Raw genomic sequence first — 18,542 nt, forward strand, 5'->3', positions numbered from 1 at the left:
ATTTACAAATTTTGTATTTACATTGACCTTAATGAGCACTGATGTTTGAGATGTAACATAAAAAGGCAACCAATAATAAAGAACAATGGCACCATTCTGTTTTTTAAACTTACTTAATAACCACCCAAACTCTTACAGACCTGTGCCAAACACAGCTAGTGTTTCTCGGTGTGTTAAAAAAACTATGTTGTGTGGAAATAAACTGCAAACAATTTATTTGTTAAATAGCTAGTGCAAAGCTGGAAATACAGGCGTGAGGGCCTCACACAACAACAGGCATATCCTCCATGCATATCCTCTGCCTTCATTAGTGCACACTCAATTTGTGACAGTTACCCTCAAACAAAAATATACAGACATATGTTGTGTCATTTTGTAGTTATTCAGGACAGGTTAAAGTGTCTCCACATTGACGCAACGATGCAGCCAAATGTTTGTTCTCACAAGGAAGTCTATGATTGTCAGAAATGTTACGCCTCTGTCTGAGAAACACTGCAGCTACTTAAATTGTCCTGAATCCCAAAAATGTGGCACTGTAAACTAGATAAAAGTTTTTTTATATTTTTTTGCAGCTTTCAGGTATCTGTGTCACTGCTGAACAAACCAAGGCCTGTGAGCACTGCATTATTTTCCTCCAGTTTATCCTAGTGTCCTACAAAGTCCCCCTGGGGTCCGGTCTTTCAAAATAAAACCCAAATATACTTCATATAAAAATACATTTTCTGTATTGTTGCTTTAATATAAAATAATCCTCGTCAATAGCCCATTACAGCACAAACCCAAGACGTAATGTCAAAACAAACCACGGCCCGCATTAAGCCTGATGTCACCCTGCAGGAGGAGCTGCTGGGAGTTTAGCTGTTAAGCTGCTGGGAATTTAAGTTGAGTCACAAGTGGGTTGTTGTTCTCTTGCATGATGGACAAAAGCACAAGAGCTCCAGATGGCCCCATTATGGGCAAAAAACGCTAACACAACAAGGCGATGAAACGTAATAGAACCTTATTGGTTCACGTCACATGTAGTGCAACTGTAGTATACAGGAAGTTACTTCAGACATCTGTACATTAACAGGCTCTGAGGAGCTGGGCAGGCACAGGACATGAGATGCTTCTGGGCTGGGGGCATGCACAGGGCATCACTGTAGGGCCGGAGGGACGGGAGTAGCTGATACCCATGAAGTTACTCTCAGTCTGTTGTTCCCATTTTGGCAATCAGCTCATCACAAATCTTTGTGAGTTCCTCGATCTCTTGAGTCTAAAAAAAAAACAATGAAAGAAATACATGAAATCTTTACATGCCACAACAACAGCATTACATGTGTGAGGTTTCCTATTACCTTCTGCTGCAGGGCTTGTTCCAAAGACTCGTTCCTCATCTGTTCCTTCCTCAGGCTGGCAGTCAGTGCCATGTTCTCTGAGCTTGCCTTTGTTCGCACTTGAGCAACATCTTCATTGGCCCTAAGAGAGAAAATGAATGAAGGTTTTTTATACTCCAACATCTCAAGTCTTTGTTAGAACTTTAAGATGCTCCATTACTTTTGTAGTTTCTCCTCAGCATGGAGTTTGAGTGTCTGGTATCGCTGCTCCTCCTGCTTGACTCTGGCCAGATATTCCTGAGCACATTTCTTCAGCACCTGTTCATTCTGCACAAAGAGAGAAAGCAGATGCATCATGGTGCAGATATTATTACCGTATGTAGTGTAAAAAAAGAAAGAGAAGTAAGGTGTATCAGCAGATTTGACAAATTCATTTTTAACAAATATTTAATAAATGAATCAAATTGAACAATCAGGATTATCAATTTGACGTTTTAGGGGTGTTTTAATAGGATGACTGGTGCAAAACCTTTTTGTTTTTGACTGAATTTTTTAATTTTGTGTGATTATTAGTTTTATGATTAGTTTAAAAAAAAGATTTTAGGGGATGATTGGTGTAAAACTTTTATATTTTGACACCAAATGTGAATGGAAGAGGTCATCTTTCTGCTTTTGTCATTTGCATGTTGCCATAAATGTGGAGGTAGAGCTGGTCAGCAGAAGTAATAGTGAAGAGCATCTATGATTTTTCTTATGATGGGCCAAAAGCACCTGCCATTCTCAACCTGATCTCCAAGTGTCACTGTCTCCTGCTTTTTCTACGGAAATATGCTTGTTGCTTTGCTTTAGAACAGTTTCTTCTTTGGTGTCCTCTGTTATTGCTATAGAGACCTTGTGTACTAGTCAGTCATACCCGCTGGTATGACTGTGAAAGAGGATGTTGTCTTTATTGTTACTACGGGATTGATAGCTGTAGCAACAGCTATCAATCCCGGATTCCATGTCAATGGCCTTGTTGGGAATGTAGGGAATGTCCAGAAGCACCTCTGGTGCTGTGTAAGGAAGACTCTGGGCTTAGGTCTCAGAGTTGGTCTCAGAGGTGGGCTGAACAACGCCAAAGTCAATAATCTACCTCGATTGGGTCATCGTGACGGTTCACAACCATTTTACTATATACATTATAGTGTGTGGCTTGAGATCTGAATGTACAATTCCAGCCGTCTGCAGGTAGAGCAGAGCTGTGGCCAGCTGATGAAACACTGTCCTCCGTGTTGGTTTCTGTGTTGAAACATTTGATTACACAACCAAATGCACCCTCACCAAGAAATGCCTCTTCTGTGTGAGGGGCCAAGGGTAACCCCAACAGGGAAGAGTTTTGTCATCGACAGTTTGCTGTTCACTTTTTGCAAAATTGTGTTGTTAATGGTTTGTACTGTGTGTTTTAGTCAACAAAGATTCTGTGTGGAATTCTATGTTGACTGCAAATTTGATGTGTTGCTGATGTATTGTACTGTCTGTGTGTTAGTCACATAGACAGTACAAAGTCTGTTGATTCTCTGTTGAATGCATGGAGACCAAATATTCAGTCTGTTATGCCAGTGACAAGATGTAGGCTACTAAACTGAACTGCTAACTCAAATTCTATAATATTAAAGGACAGATCAAAAATAAACATTTGTTCACTCTCACAGCAGATATTCTATGACATCACCTAAATGACTTCATCATTTGATGTTATTAAAGGTGTGGTGCACATGCTCATTTGCACCCTAGCTTCATCTATATTATCTCATGGAATACTAATGCTATTATAATGTCTTATCCTTGTCAATCTGAGAAATGTGTAGACATTAGGCCTTAAAGGTGTAATTATTGTCACAGATGTAGAGCCCTATATCTAGATATTTATGTTTTTAAAAGTCACCAATTTTTTCAGTCAATGAATCAGTCCAGTAACACATTAAGGCGGGAAAGACCTAACCCTGATCATGCCCTGAGCAGTAAGTACAAGTGGTTACTATCAAACCAGGGACACAGGTTTTTAACAGGGTTTGACTAAACTTAATCCCTGATTTAAAGTACCGGTATGTTGCAGAGACTTGAATATAGCCCTTTGGATTCTGGTCATTCTTTTTGTCTCTTTTGTGATACTGCTAATACAGCTGCTGTGATGCACGAAAACTGCATACTTGTACATAACTTGAATACTCTTCACCCATATCATTCACCCCTTTCGCCTTCTTATTTTTCAGAATTCCTGCTGTTGCACACATTTAGTCCTGGAAACTGTCCAACAAAACCAGCACAGCTGTTCCCTCATAAACAGCTGCTCTGAACCAGTTCTGGGTCAAACTGAGGTCAGGATTTGGGCATACACCTCTTCAATCAAAGCTTTTTTGTGTGTTACAGCGTTATAGACACACTGTTTGAAGGCCATATGAAGGGACCTTCAATGTAAACACCCGACACTGTTCTTAGGACCACTGCCTCTAATCACAAGAGTCCGACCTTACTCTGACCTTAATCCTCTTACAACCCTCCAATTTGTGCAACTATCAGCTGGTTATTTCAGCACTAGAGAGGGATACATCCTGCTTGTAATCATCTAGACTTGAACTTGATCTAATAGTACTTACCTTCTTAAAATCCTCAACAGTGCCCTTCATATTTTCATAACGGCGAAACGTGTCAGAGAGAGAGCGCTCCACGGAGTTCAGTTCTGCAACGGCGGCCTCTTTCTCCAATGTGACTGCATGCAAAGCCTTCTCGAAGCTCTGTCTGCTGAGCTGCTCATCCTCTGTATGAAGAAGAAAAATAATATTTCTTCCATTCTGTCTGGAAACCCCCCAAAAAATGTTTCATAGATTGTATCCACAACCACTTTGACTCACGAATCATCTGAGCAATCGTCTTTTCATATTCTGCAACAATCTTCCTGCAATAAGACACAAACATAGCAGTTTATTAAGATTACATTTACGTTATAGGACGCCATTTGAAGGCAATAAAGATAAAATAAATAAAAATAAAAATAAATAAATTTCTGACCTCATCTCAGTGACTTCTTGTCTGCAGTCCTCATACTTTTTCTTCCAGTCGTTGGCTTCGGTCTCTTTAGTGATGATCTGAAAGGAGTCATGAGCAGAATTGTATGCATGAATTAAACCTACACCCTCACACACAGGTGACTGATGATTCTTGGATAGATGAGTGACAACATGTATGTACCTCCTCCCTGATGAGGGTGAGAACAGCCTGTTTCTCTGCCTCGCTGATACAGATGGAATCCAGGACCTGGCTTCCCGTTTTCTGCATCTCACTTCCCCCTGACTTGTTCTTCAATTTGCACGTGTCATCGTACTGCTGAGAAGAGCAGAAGGAAATCAGTCATGGCCTTTAATCTTTTAATATAGTACAGTGATAAGGGACTTTGCATGGATTTATAACCTATTTAGGACAAAGCCTGCATTTTGTAAAATTGCATCTGTTTGATGTGAAGTTTAATACAAACTACATTGTTTGATTTTAGCTTCTCTTTTCTTCTCTGTTTCTCCTTTCTTACACATTACAACAACAGTGATTCCTCTTCTCCTCCCCTGTACCTCTCTCATTTCGTCCTTCTCTGGATTATGACAGTCATATTCTAATCTCCTGAATGATAATCTAAATCCATCTGTCACCTGAGCAGATGAACATGGTGGCGGACAGTAAGTACCTCTTGCTGTCCCACAGCACAGTGCAGTCATTGTATCAGACAGGCAATCATGCTGCAGCCTCCAAAATTATGCACCCAATAACCTCTTCAAGTCACAATGACACACTTTACTTGCCTTGTTTTTTATGTACTGGTATACTGTGCACATGTGTATATATGATGAAATAGATGGGGGTGAAAGTGCAACTGTTACCCTGACAGTGACACTGCTACAGGCCTGGACTTGTCAAAGCTGTTGTTAATCTGGATATAGTTCAGTTTGAGTAACTAAAAAAGGCTTCAGCCCCACCTGGTGGTCACCGGTGAGATCACAGTTTCAAGTGCTGATAGAGTAGTAGTAATTTAGACACTTTATATAAAAACCTGATCACTGGATAATAACTCACCACAGAGCAGCAGTCTGACTCCTCAGGTTTGGATGTAACATGGCAGTCTTGAATTGAAAGAAAACAGACAAGAAATTTTGGGATGTACTGTGTATCGTAGCTACCAAAGTCCTCTATCAGTTCATTCTGACTGTATATCACAACTGAAGAGGAGCTGACATGACATCAGAAAAAAACTCTTGAGACTTGCTGGGCCATTAAAACTACAAAACATTTTTCATAAAAACTTACACAAACACCTAAACAAATGTTTACAACACAGCTCAGATCAAAGCAGAACAAAACATATATACAATACAATATGTAATGTTAATAATTAACAATGTGTGTGTGTGTATGTCTGTGACCTAGTAGTTGTGAGGTACTGATTAGCCATGGCTGAGTGTTTGCACAGTAGGGAGCTAAAGCTCGATGACTAAACATTAACAGTTCAGATCTCCGTACAATAGAGCCCTTCACTGAGTCACAGCTGAACTGTTACTTCATCATAAAAGTGTGATAAGTAAACATTATACGTAAAAATGAATCTTAAATTATTATGTTACTCACTGTTTTGATCCTTTTCTGGTTTAACCCCAACACTACTCGCCAACTTCTCCTCGTCTGTGGCATGGTCTCCATGATGGTCCTCCTTTAACAGCAGTATTAAACTCAATCATCCACATACACTATGTGCAGCTGAAAAGCAGAACCATTTCCAGTGCTTACCTGCCCGCTGTAGTCATTCTGCATTGGCTGCTTCACTTTACAGGAGTTCCTGAGTATGAAGATCAACAACATCAGTGTCAACACAAAGCAGATCATAGCTTTGTATGCGCGTACATGTGGTCAGGTGTAATGATGGAAAGAGAAAGGAGGAGACATGGAGACTTACAATGGAACCACATAGTTTTGGTTTGTGCGTGCTGAGCTTGAATGCTCTACTAAATGTGCCGTATTACACAGAACAAAAGCAGATTAATGAAGAAGGCTTTTGCCAAACCAAAATGAAGAACACGTGCACAGAGGGACTTAGAGGTCCTTCACTCAATACTGTAAAAATAAACTGTGTCCTCACACATTTCCCCCCATCTTTCTTGGTTTAATGTATTTATGACAGAAAGAAATACAGCCACACCCACACACAGACTTCTGCACACACAGTTATGAAGTACTTACAACAGAACACAGAGGAAACGGACTTGCTCAGCAGTCCTGATGCCACACAGAGAGAAGGGAAAAAAGAATGACAGGTTTTGAAAGAAAAGGGAAGGAAAGACACAGGAGAGGATGGGACAGGGGTTAGGTTAAACACAAGGGGAGTGCAGGGTTTATTATAGTTTAGAAAATGAAGACTAGTGAGATGACAGAGAAGGTGCAGTCACACATAGACTTTAAATAAGCTAAATCCTGTTTTCTCCTGTTTGATATATCAAGGGTATTAAAAGAATTCCTATAAAAAGTGTTGTCATTTGTTAATACAATAATGGTCAAATTAAGTATTAGAATACTTCCCTAAAGACATGTAATGTCTTTACATGTTTTGTCAATAGAGATAATAAAGGTTATTAAAAACCAAACCACCAGAGGGGGTTGTTTCACATGCATGACTTTTCACCATATTAAAAGAAAAAAATTGCAAATACAATTTGCAAAATATACCTATTGCTGCTGAGGGGTGAATGGGTATGTGGGAGATAAACAACAGCTGACAGGCTCTTTCAGTACACACAACAGGCTGCCACAGTTTGTTAAAATGGCAACACTTTGATCACTTCAGGTTCATTGTGCACAATAGGCTGCATTCACTACTGTTCCCTGCAGCCATTAAAAGAGAGAAGTGTTTGTTCGGCTCGGAAATCTGAGTCAGACTAGTTCAGTGCCTGCCTATGTGTAACTGTGCCCACAGACTGGATGGAGCATGATTATGGTCAATGCCTAAAGAGGACTGTTGTTTACCTATGATGTTCTACTCACGTAATAATTGCATTGCTGGTCTCACAGGTCAGTTTTGTGTTCATGTTGCCATTGAGTAAATCAGGATCCACACAAATGTCATGACCAAGGGTCAGGTTTGAGCCAGGGGTGGAGTCAGATGTCAAAGGAGGTTCGTCGTCCACCTCTGTAGGATCAGGTTTGTTCAGCAGAGAGACTACGGATAGAGAGGGGGGTCGGACAGCTTGAAGGTTAGAAGGAAGGCCCTCGGGTTTGGCGCTTAGGGTCAAATTCAGGTTCTGATCCAGACTGTTGTTATTAGGCGAAGAGGCGGTGAGGTTGTTCAGGGAGTCAACCTCGTGGGATGGCGCCGTACCAACATTCTGGTTAGAGTTCTGGTCCAGAAAGTGGTTTGTAACAGGAAGAACTGTGAAAGAAAGTAGAAGATTAGGTTTATATGGTATCTTGATTGTCAGGCAACACAGGCAACACCAGATCTACTACCCGTGATCAGAGGACTTTAATGACGCAAGGATGCAGGAGATTGGTAACATGAATCTTGGGGTGAGTTCTAAATATAATAACATAACATCTGCCAAAGTCTAGCTTTGCAGCAGAAAACTGGACAAATTATATAATAGAAGCAAATACCATCAAAAAGGTCCAAATCACATTTACCTGAATATTTTATCTGTTCTTTAGGGACTCAACACTGATCTCACTGATGAAACCTTAAAATGGCAGCTGGCTTCCTCTCAGAAGACATCACTTCCTGTGTCCTCATGTTAACACTGAGCTAATGACCACAGCGGCAGAAGCAGCAGCCTGATCTGTGTTGAGTCACACTGCTGCTGTACAAAACCCACTTACTGTAAAACCCACACTGAGACACACAATAACAGCCTCTCCTGTGTTTTCTCTCAGCATGCACACAATTGAAGTCATTGTGGTTTCACCCTGGGCCGGTAACAGTCCCACATTACAAATCATCCTCAAATAATGAACCTGTGGCTTAATACATAATCCATTCAATTAATAGAAGTTTGGCTAAGCTTCTGCTGAAAATCTGGGTACTTTCAGACACACACACCCTTTAGAGACAAGGAACAGATGTAAAGGAACCACACCCTGTCATGCAGAGTACACACCACCACGCGGCCTAGCAACAAAAACAACATCAACCTTTATTGGAGTTTCACAATTCAACGAAAAAGAGGAAAAGTAGGCGGAGGGGGAAATGAGAGATTCAGTGAAAGAGAAGCAGATACAACTTCACAAAGCTGTTTAAGGTCTCATCTGCATCATTGTTGGTCACATGGTGGCATGTGGTTGTTCCTGTGAACTGCAAACCGTCTGAGTCTTCTAATTATAGGGAAGGCAAGTATCAGTTTCTGTACACAGCTGATCTTTTATTTATGAAAGTAACCCAGATTTTGTAGAGAGCATGTGACGGCTTTATGAAAGGGAGGCAGTTATTGTCAAGCTGAGACATCCAAACCACACAGACTGATATGATCCTATTCCACACATGCAGTACAATGAATATTAAAGTCATTATAATTATCACTGATGTGGGTGGAGAAATGAAGTTTGCAAACATTAGAGATAATCACATTAGATGATCTTTTACCATGGTAATGTGTGTTACTTATGTCTGTGGAAAGCAGGACCACTGAAGGAGCAGGCGGTGGGGAGGGGTAGTGAATACCAGTAAGGCCTCTTTGGCAGCTTCTAAAAGGCTGGATTCAACTGCAACCCATTACATTTGCAAGTCTGGGCCTAACTGAAGATAGGAGCTCATTTACATTTCTAATTACTTTCCATGTGCACAGTCTGGGCAGATGATAGTAGGTTTAACCAAGACCTGACTGGGATTACCATAAACTGTTTATAAAGACAATGAGATGAGTGTTTATGCAGCTACTAATTTTGTTTAATTCGATGCTACTGCTGGATTAACAGTTAAAAGTCTTTAATCAGACTGTAAACACACAGAAAGATGGAAAACCTAACCTACAAGGAAGAATTAAGTCATGTCTGTGTGTTTAACACTGACACAGGTTAAACATGCTTGTGTGGCTTTTTTAACCATCATCATTTTGGTTTATTAAAAAAAGAGCATGACAATATTTGGATTAGAGGTTACAGCTGGAGGAGGGAACACTTTGTGGTGACATGTCATAGCTGTTGTTTTCTTTTCCTAAAGAGGATTTACTAAATAAAGGTCATGCTGCACCGAAGAACCAAAACAAATGAATAAACTCATTAGAAAAATGTTTTCTGTTCTTATAAACTGTTTTTTTTAGGTTGTTCAACTAGAAAAGTCACCTGAGCCGAACTGGCTTTACTTTTTAAACATTGAGGCTACGTTCAGGCTTTACTTGCAGTCTATGAATACTAAATACAGGCAGCAATACAAGTTCTTTGCCAAAATAAAATACAGTGTAAACTTGACAAAATAAGAACAACTCCATATCACAATATACAGCATTGTTTATGAACAGCAATAAAACATTGCAGTGTAACACCCAGTTCTAATTGAGAACATCTAAAATCACCATTGAGATGTGGCAGAGTTTGACCTGTATTAGGAGCACTGGGGCAGCTGCGTTTTCTCACCTGAGTGGATGGAGTTGTCCAGTTGACTCAGCAGGTTCACAACTGGAGACTCAGCCTCTGGCGTCTCAAAGGTCCCCTCAGAGTCAGAACTGCAGGACAGAGGAAAGATTTATTTATCGTCTGTATCCTGACTTGCATTTAATACTGAGGCTGAAGCTGATAGCAAGTACCAGCCACAAACTACAGCTTAGCTTCAGCTATTTGGAATTTTTTGACAAGATAAGAGTCGGAGATTTGAAATAGGAAAAAATGCATAGGAATAAATCCACAAAACAGAAACGGTTATATTGATTTAGAGCACGTGGTTTAAAAAAACAATCACATTGAGCTATAAGATCATATTTCAAACAAAGGTCTACTGTCTTAGAGAACAGAGGCATTCAGTGTGTTCCTTATTTTAAAGGACCACTGATACATATGTAAAAACCTGCTCATGTGTTGCAAAGTTAATGCCATTCTAAGAAATGATGACTTTCCAATGTCTTAGAGTAACACAAAAACAATAGACTTCAAAGTAACTAAAAATAAACATGGTGCTTTTAGTTTAAAGGAAGTCAGAGGAAGGGAGAGGAAAGGAAAGGAAGTGAAGCCCTACAAGGCCACCTGCATCCTTTGCACCTCAATAAGGACACTCTGTGACCCACAACAGCAATTCACACACACAGTCTTTGGTGTGCTGTGTCAGCTGCCTAGACACCCAGCCCGAATTTATTTCCTAACTGTGGGTAGACAAAAAGGGAGAGACCTTGACAGTGAGAGTTGTGTGTGTGTGTGTGTCAACCCACATCAAAACGTCCACATTAATGAAAAACAGCACAACAAAGAACAACGCACACAGTGCCAATAAATATACCCAACCCAACTCCCATCTGTGATAACCACTTCACACAAACACATTCACACACTCCCGGGTTCTATACAACACCACCATGCAGAGCTAATCCTAATATACATACCCACCCCCAACCCTGAACACACACACACACACTGAATTACATCCCAGTGATGGCCCCAACGGCTGCAATCTTTTGGATGGTTACTTAGAAACTAGAAATGGACAGAAAAAAATGAAAGCCTTTGGAAACTGTGGCTTTTCTCCCCTTCCCCCAGCTTTCAGCAACTGTTCCCCAATTGCCACTGTCCCTGTGTTTCTGAGCCATCACACACTCAAACACACATATAAAGAGGGCTAGATAGTCATATCCTCTCACAAACAAGACAATGAACATGAAGCAGCCACGCACAAAACAGCAGTTTGAGTGCCTGCATTTTGACTAAGTATCTGTTTTTAGCTGTGTGACCCAGCCACTGAGATCCACAGCACAGGCAAGAGTCTGACATTAAACCACAGCATCAGCCACTTTAGCTGTGTGCGTCCACCACCTGTCAGTATGACTCAGGGGAAATTTCTCGACATCACACAAATAACCACATTCTCTAACAAAAAGCTCTTGTGTCAGATTGAATTTTTTATACTAGTGTTGTGGATAAAATCCCCCTCTTACTTGTCCTCTCTGTTATCCTTTGCCATAAGTTGCCCATCATCACCTCCTGCAGTTCCAGTCACTGCTGTCCATGTCCATTTGGCCCACTGGACCGGAGACAACCAGGACATCCTTGCTACAGTCCCAAACCCGATGCCACCTCTAAGATGTAATGGTAAACGTCCTCTTCCTCTGGACCAGACTGTCAGCACAATCAAACTGTCAATTCTGTGATCACTGACAGTTGTAAACAGCCTTTGAACAGTAAAAATAAGAGGATGGCTGTCTTTTCAATTTGCTCTTGTCTTGCTCTCTAAATGGCTGTCTCACTTCCTCCTCTAGCTCAGCTCCCCCATCCTGCTCTCGTGTGTTGTTGACGCTCGTGAGAGGGAAACGTGTCTCTGTGCTTCTGTTGCCGCTTCGCTCTGCACAGCACTGACTCACATGGTGCAGATTACACAGCATCAGTAGTCACTCCCCTCTCTGCTCCCCTCCCTCTCCCTCTCAGCTCTCTGTCTGGGTGGATGATCAGCTGGTTAACAGACATTGGCTCGCCCTGCTCACACATGTTTGCTAGCTCGCTGCAGTTCCCCCCAACCTCCCCAATACTTCCAACGTTTGACAATTGTGAGGGAGCAGAGGTGGGGGTATAGAGGAGAGGAAAAGCTTCCTGTTTTAAGAGTCTGGTTTCTCAATCAGACGACCAGACATTGTCTCCAAGAGCGACAAAATAAAAAGAGATCAGGAGCAATGATGGGTCCTATATATATTTTAAACTACTTTTCTTCAGTGTAAGATGCTATATTTCTGAAATCATGCCTCTCTAATAATTTGAAAAGCGTAAATTATAATAATGCAATCTATGCTTGTTTTTTCTGCTTTCATGTCTGAGACTGAGGAAACCAAGTGGCTGAGATGCCCACTGTGAGTTTTAAAGGTAATTTGAAGGTTTGCTTTCTTGGCAGCTGAGACAGTGGGTAAATGTGATTTTGACAAAGAGCTGTACTAAAATAAGAGCAAGCTGTGTGCTTATTCTCTCTGAATGAACAACAACATTTTCCCTTTGGACACAGGCAGATAAAATCGGAGTTTAGCAGTAAACGACATGATGTGTAACCAAACTGACTGAGCATCTATTGATTGCTGAAAAAAATCCAGCCAGATGGCCAACAAATCAATACAGCAAACCTAGATTCAGCGGTCATTCCCAACACAGTGGCAGGAAAGTCATTTAGTTGAAAGCTCTCATCATCATTGCTCGCTCATGCAGCTCTGAGGTTGTTCATAAAAGGCTTATGTAACTCTAAAGCCAGGCTTTCCCATCTATATATCTCTGTTTCTCTCAACCACACAGACAGGCACACACACACACACACACACACACAGAGTATCTAGGCCAGATAAGATGAGTTATTTGAAACAACATGGACCATGACTAATCTAATAACAGAAAGATGGTTTAGCCACTGTGAAAAAGGTGAACAGGAAGTAACAAAAGAAGATGGTTTTATTTTATTTTTTACCTTCCCTTGCTGTTTGTTGTTCATTTGTTGTTCACATAAGACACGTGAAAGGACAAACAGAACCTCTATTATCACACTGAGCTGGTACACACAGGCAGAAGAGAGAGCATGCACCATAATACACTGCTACACACTGATGAGCACAGAGAAAGAGCTCCCTATGATAAGTGGACAGAACATTGGACCAAATTAGAAGCATGTCCGATAGAAAGTTTTGATTAAAATGGAAGCGATAGACAGTTTGTTTCTTTAACATTCCTAACATTGTCTCCTTCCCCTCCTTTGTTTCCTTGTCTGTCAGACAGCACAAGAGGACAAACCTGTCCTCGAGCCCCTCAAGCAGCACATTCAGGCATCTTACATGTTTATCCTGTTGCACCTTAACACTGTAAAACCTGCCTATAGACAGAAACCTGTTTTTAAACTGACAACTTGCAGGGACAGTCAAGAAACATCCCTGACTGTGTCAATGGCAGAGTCAGAAGAATAAAGAAAACAGAGGGAAAGAACCAGCTCTTATGTAATAACTCTAAGCCACAAATAGAACACACAGTAATAGTGGCAAAACCCCCGCATACATATGCCCACATCTAAAGCTGCCACCTTAGCACACGCGGAGGCTAGCATGCCCGATGAATAGACAAGTTAAATGAAACACACTTGACCACAGCTTTAATACAGGTCTTTGCTCTCAAAGAATGAACATGTTAATGAACAATTATATTTTGACTGATGGCACCATGTGTGGTTATGAGCTAAGAATAAATCAGCCATGATGAACATGTCTGCGAGAAAAAACAGTGGTGATGTGATACTGGATCAGTTGACTATGTAAGTGTGTGCACACAGAGAGGGAATTAGAGAGGCATCTCAACTATCACACACTGTTTATCTCTGCTCCCAATCCTCTGCGTGATGATACAGTCAGCAGCAGCCGTTCCTTACTGCCGACATTTCCCACTGAACAACATTTGAAACTTAGAGCCTGGATTTCTGTGAGATTTGCTGTGAATGTTCTAATCTTAGCCAGATTTCACCCTCAGAATTTTTTTAATTGCAAGATGAAACATCATCTAATAGGCAGATCTCCATGACATTTAGTTTTCATCAATTAGGCTTAAGGTCAGCTTTTCACTCCAGATTTATGTGTGCTCTGCAGATGGGCTGTGAGGGTTGTCTCAGCCAACGGCAAACTCAGATATTACAGTCTTTGTTGTGTTTCAAATTTTGGATATTTTATTACATTCTTCATATGTTGTATCAGTTAATTGTTTGCTTTTTCTACCTTGGTGCCACCCTCAAGACAAACTTTACATCTTCATGCATCTAGTCATCTGTGTATTTTCTGTCCAACATTTTCATGTTGCGGTGTGTAATTGCAGCTTTCGTTACTTAATTTTAGACTTAACTCTAGTCTTGTTTCAATTAGTGGTTTCCATTCAAAAGAATGTACAACAAGCTGTCCCTACATGTCTTTAGTTTGGTTAATGTTTACACAAATGTCAAACAGCAAAGAAACAATGTGACAAACATGTCAGCAATTACAGCATAAGAGCTTTTAGTTATCTGAGCCTATACCATACTATAAATATGACAGTCTTGATCCTCTCTAGCTCTAATTGCACTACTGAAATAAATAGACCCTCAAAATAAGTATTTACACCACAGCTTTACATATAAGCATGTCTGCTTGTATGTCTGCTGTCATACAGAATAATATGGCCGTTTCTGTGAGCTATGGCTCCATCTAGTGGTAACAATTGATTGCTGCATTCCTCACTTCAATAAAAGGAAATAATGCCGCATCCACACAACAGCTACAAACCTGTTATTTAAAAAGGCAAAAAAGACCCAAGGAGAAGAAGCAACAATGAACAAGGACCATAACAGCCATTATGAGTTTAAACAGCAGTGTCAGGATTTCTGGTTTCATCATGGCAATGATTTGGGAGGTGTGTTGATGAAGATTCTCAGTCATCCAGGTCATCATACGTAGAGAAGATTGAAGCAAGGCGTCTGGACTTGTAGAGTTTTCTAGAAGATGTTTTGCTGCTCATCCAAGCAGCTTCATCAGTTCTAACTGTTTGGTGGGGAAACATGGTTTATATGTGGTTACAGACCTATGTGGGTGGGTCTGGGTAAAAACTTAAAAACTGAGAAAACAATAGCACTAAATGTTTCCATACTTACCTGTGATGTTCTGGCTGACTGGGCCAGGTGTGTCTAACGACTGGCTAACGACTATGAAACTGCCTCAAAGGAGTGTCCTTTGTCTTTGAGGTGGAGGTGAACAGCTGAGTCTTTCATTCTTCTGTGGAGTGGTTGTTTAGAAGAATGGCTCAGCACAGGAGAGCCACCTCCTCAGGACAAGACTCAGCTGTTCACCTCCACCTCAAAGACAAAGGACACTCCTTTGAGGACAACAACATTCACATTTTAGACAGGGAGGAAAGGTGGTATGAAAGAGGAGTCAAGGAAGCCATCTATGTTAAGCTGGAAAAACCTTCCCTTAACAGAGGTGGTGGCCTCAGACATCAACTTTCTACCACATACAATGCAGTGATTCCATCCATTCCCAGGAAGTTTGCACATACTCACAGTAAGAACAAAGGGCTGTCAACCAGTCCCCCTCCGGCAGTTTCATAGTCGTTAGCCAGTCGTTAGACACACCTGGCCCAGTCAGCCAGAACATCACAGGTAAGTATGGAAACATTTAGTGCTATTGTTTTTATTGTTTTACCCAGAGGTCTGTAACCACATATAAACCATGTTTCCCCACCAAACAGTTAGAACTGATGAAGCTGCTTGGATGAGCAGCGAAACGTCTTCTAGAAAACTCTACAAGTCCAGACGCCTTGCTTCAATCTTCTCTACATTTGGGAGGTGTATATCATACAGAAACAGACCCTAATGACAATACACATAGAGATAGGTTGAAAAAAAGACTGATACTGTTGATGACCTTCTGTATTTTTAGCTAGATTTACACTCACATAGATTGATAGAGAAGAACAACAGTGTTTACATCACTGATGCCTCATCACCTTTTTGTAGAGATTATTACCAAACAAAGCTAAAAACCAGCTTAGAGTTGACGCAGTGCTACAGAAGAATAACTCAACTGACAGTTACATGATAAAACAAAAGAAGAATGAGGCAATGAGACAGGAAGAGGGGAGCGATATACACAAGAGGACTAATGTACAGACACCAGCTGAGCTTTTGTGTGGGACTATGACAGGGCACACAATTCCCAGACAATTGAGTGAACATTGTACACACATGCACGCACAGAGCATGGAGCCGACACACCCCTGTGCTGTTCTAACGTCTGTTATTTGCCTTTAAAATACAGTTTTAATCATTTTCTATTCAAAATACCATTTCTGTATGTTTCCTGCAGTTAATACATCAGCTCTAACAATATGGAAGAAGTGGGCTTTTTAGCCACTTCACAGTGAAGGTTTGTGTATAATTAAAATCTTCTGCTTGTCTTCATGTATTTACAATGCACTAAAGACAAGAGAAGTTCTCCACTTAACAGTGGCCTGAATTTGTACCACTGTAGCATGAGAAGAACTCCAAATGCAGGCCATCCTTCTCCCAGCAGAGTGCCTGTGTGGATGTTCAGGGGCTTTTGGAGCGCAGGTAGTTCACTGAACATTAACAACTGCTCCACTTAAGACATGGAATGGATGATTAAGCCAGCTAAAATTAAACTGGGAGCTGAAAGCTACAATCCCACAGCACTGGTTGTTTCCTAGTTTTCCCACAAGAAGGACCCCAACCCCCACCTGCCCCCACACAAACACAGATGAAAGCTACCATATGCTTGTCTGGTGAAAAATATTTTTGCTTGAACATGCCTTTGTTTGATCTCTGCAGCTCACTGCCATCACCAAAACAAACTCTGCTCTAATACACGGCAGCACAGCTTCTAATATCAACAACCGCTGCTCTCCATGGTCACCACAAGGCTTTTATTTAAGAGATGAGTAGCTGAATATAACCCATGCATTTATCAAGACATGTCGCTTATATAAGCCTTTAAAAAATGGAGATGGAAAGCGGCGCTGGCCGGACAAAGTAACAGGACTCACTCTGTGGTGCGACGGATTAAAATGAGTGAAAGAATCTTTAGAGTGCTTTATTTTCAGCTCTGCTTCAGCAACAATACTTTCATTCCCGTTCTTTACATTCTGACATGAATAAAAACTACATAGCTGCCGTTTATACATCACACAGTGAGACGGCGATCTGTGGTGCCTGCTCAGACAGAAATAAACTGTACAGGTTGTATGATTAACAAACCACTTGTGAAATAGGGCACAGCTGCATAATGCATTAATATCAGACAGCAGAAATATATATTCTATATATCCTGTAAACTACAAAAGCTGTCCAACCAAGCAAGGCTCAGACATTGGCTTAATTTCGTAAGCATGACCTGACGTGCTCACACTCATTACATTAGACTAATGTTGTCAGCTGAGCCACGATTCTCTCGTTATATTTGAATACCTAAATAGCATTTAAACAAGCACAGCAGCACAGGCTGTGTGCAGTGTATGATGGTTAATCTGCTTCCTGTCAAACAGGGAAGGTCTTGACATCAAAGAAAAAGCATCAGTGTTTCACCACTGCCCTTCAACTCCTTCTCTCTCACTCCTCTTCGAGACAGACACTGAATTCATTTAGGCAGGACAACACAATCTCAAGTACCAAAGGGTGAAATTGATCTTCTGTTGTCCTTGCTCAACTGGACCTGCTCAGCGATTCTGGAATATCTCTGCCTGTGCAAGTTTCCTTCTCTCCCCACACTCACATACAGAATAATATAGAATAATAATACAGAATACAGAATAAATGAAGAATCTCATCTCAATAAAGAATCTCATCTTACATGCTGCTCTTTTTCCGCGTAGAACTGATGGATCCCTTCCTGTGCTGGCTGAGGGAGCCCCCCATGGCAACAGCAGAGTCTGTGTCAGATTTTTCCCAGATGCTCTGTATAGTATGTCCTGTTCACCTCTGCTTCTCCTTCAGACAGTCTGGCTCAGTGTCAGAGCGCCATGATGCAAAACTTCTCATGTCTGCTAGTTACTATTTAACCAACCAGCCTCTCCTTTTTTCTCTGCCCCTGTCCCTGTTGATGTTCTACAGTAGAAACACTACACACATGAATAGATCTGGTGACAGTCCCGCCTCCTTGCTCTTTTTCTCAGTCTCCAGCATCTCTCTCTCTCTCTCTCTCTCACACACACGCATCAGAGATTGCACTCATTTCTTAGGCGGTCTAAAGCCTTTGGAAGAAGAGGGGGGAATTTAAAAACACAAAGTACAGAGGATTATGTGTGTGTGTGTCAGTGTGTCATGGGGGTATGTGGCAGGCTTGAGGGTATTGTTTAACAGAGAATGAGTCTCTTCTATTGTTAATCAGCTGAATAAGAGATCTGAGATCCAGGGGGAGGGAGAGATGGAGGGAGAGTTGGCGGCATGAAACACAGCTCCACTTGTTGTACCACATTCCCACTACCTGCTGTGACCCAAAGCCCACCCCTGCAGACCCCCTTGACAGTACACAC

At 41.2% G+C, this 18,542-nt stretch overlaps 1 protein-coding gene across 3 annotated transcripts; it reads right to left on the reverse strand.

Annotated features, from left to right (window-relative positions):
* Positions 1–708: 708 nt before the first annotated feature.
* On the reverse strand, positions 709–18,103 carry LOC114440992 (transforming acidic coiled-coil-containing protein 1-like). 3 transcript variants are annotated; one of them, XM_028413693.1, is made up of 13 exons: positions 17,861–18,103; positions 9,951–10,039; positions 7,374–7,758; positions 6,126–6,174; positions 5,967–6,048; positions 5,418–5,464; positions 4,545–4,679; positions 4,365–4,441; positions 4,208–4,251; positions 3,953–4,113; positions 1,537–1,643; positions 1,338–1,458; positions 709–1,255 (listed from the first exon to the last, which is right to left on the reverse strand). In XM_028413693.1, the coding sequence occupies exons 1-13, from the start codon at positions 17,923–17,925 to the stop codon at positions 1,187–1,189; spliced, it is 1,431 nt and encodes a 476-aa protein (XP_028269494.1). In that variant the 5' UTR covers positions 17,926–18,103; the 3' UTR covers positions 709–1,186. The 3 variants fall into 3 exon arrangements, with proteins under 3 accessions (XP_028269494.1, XP_028269493.1, XP_028269491.1); XM_028413692.1 differs by lacking the exon at positions 17,861–18,103 and adding an exon at positions 11,456–11,854 and having other exon boundaries at positions 4,545–4,676; XM_028413690.1 differs by lacking the exon at positions 17,861–18,103 and adding an exon at positions 11,456–11,854.
* Between the last annotated feature and the right edge of the window lie 439 nt (positions 18,104–18,542).

Source organism: Parambassis ranga, chromosome 9 (genome assembly GCF_900634625.1).
Source record: "Parambassis ranga chromosome 9, fParRan2.1, whole genome shotgun sequence".
Lineage (NCBI taxonomy): Eukaryota > Metazoa > Chordata > Actinopteri > Ambassidae > Parambassis > Parambassis ranga.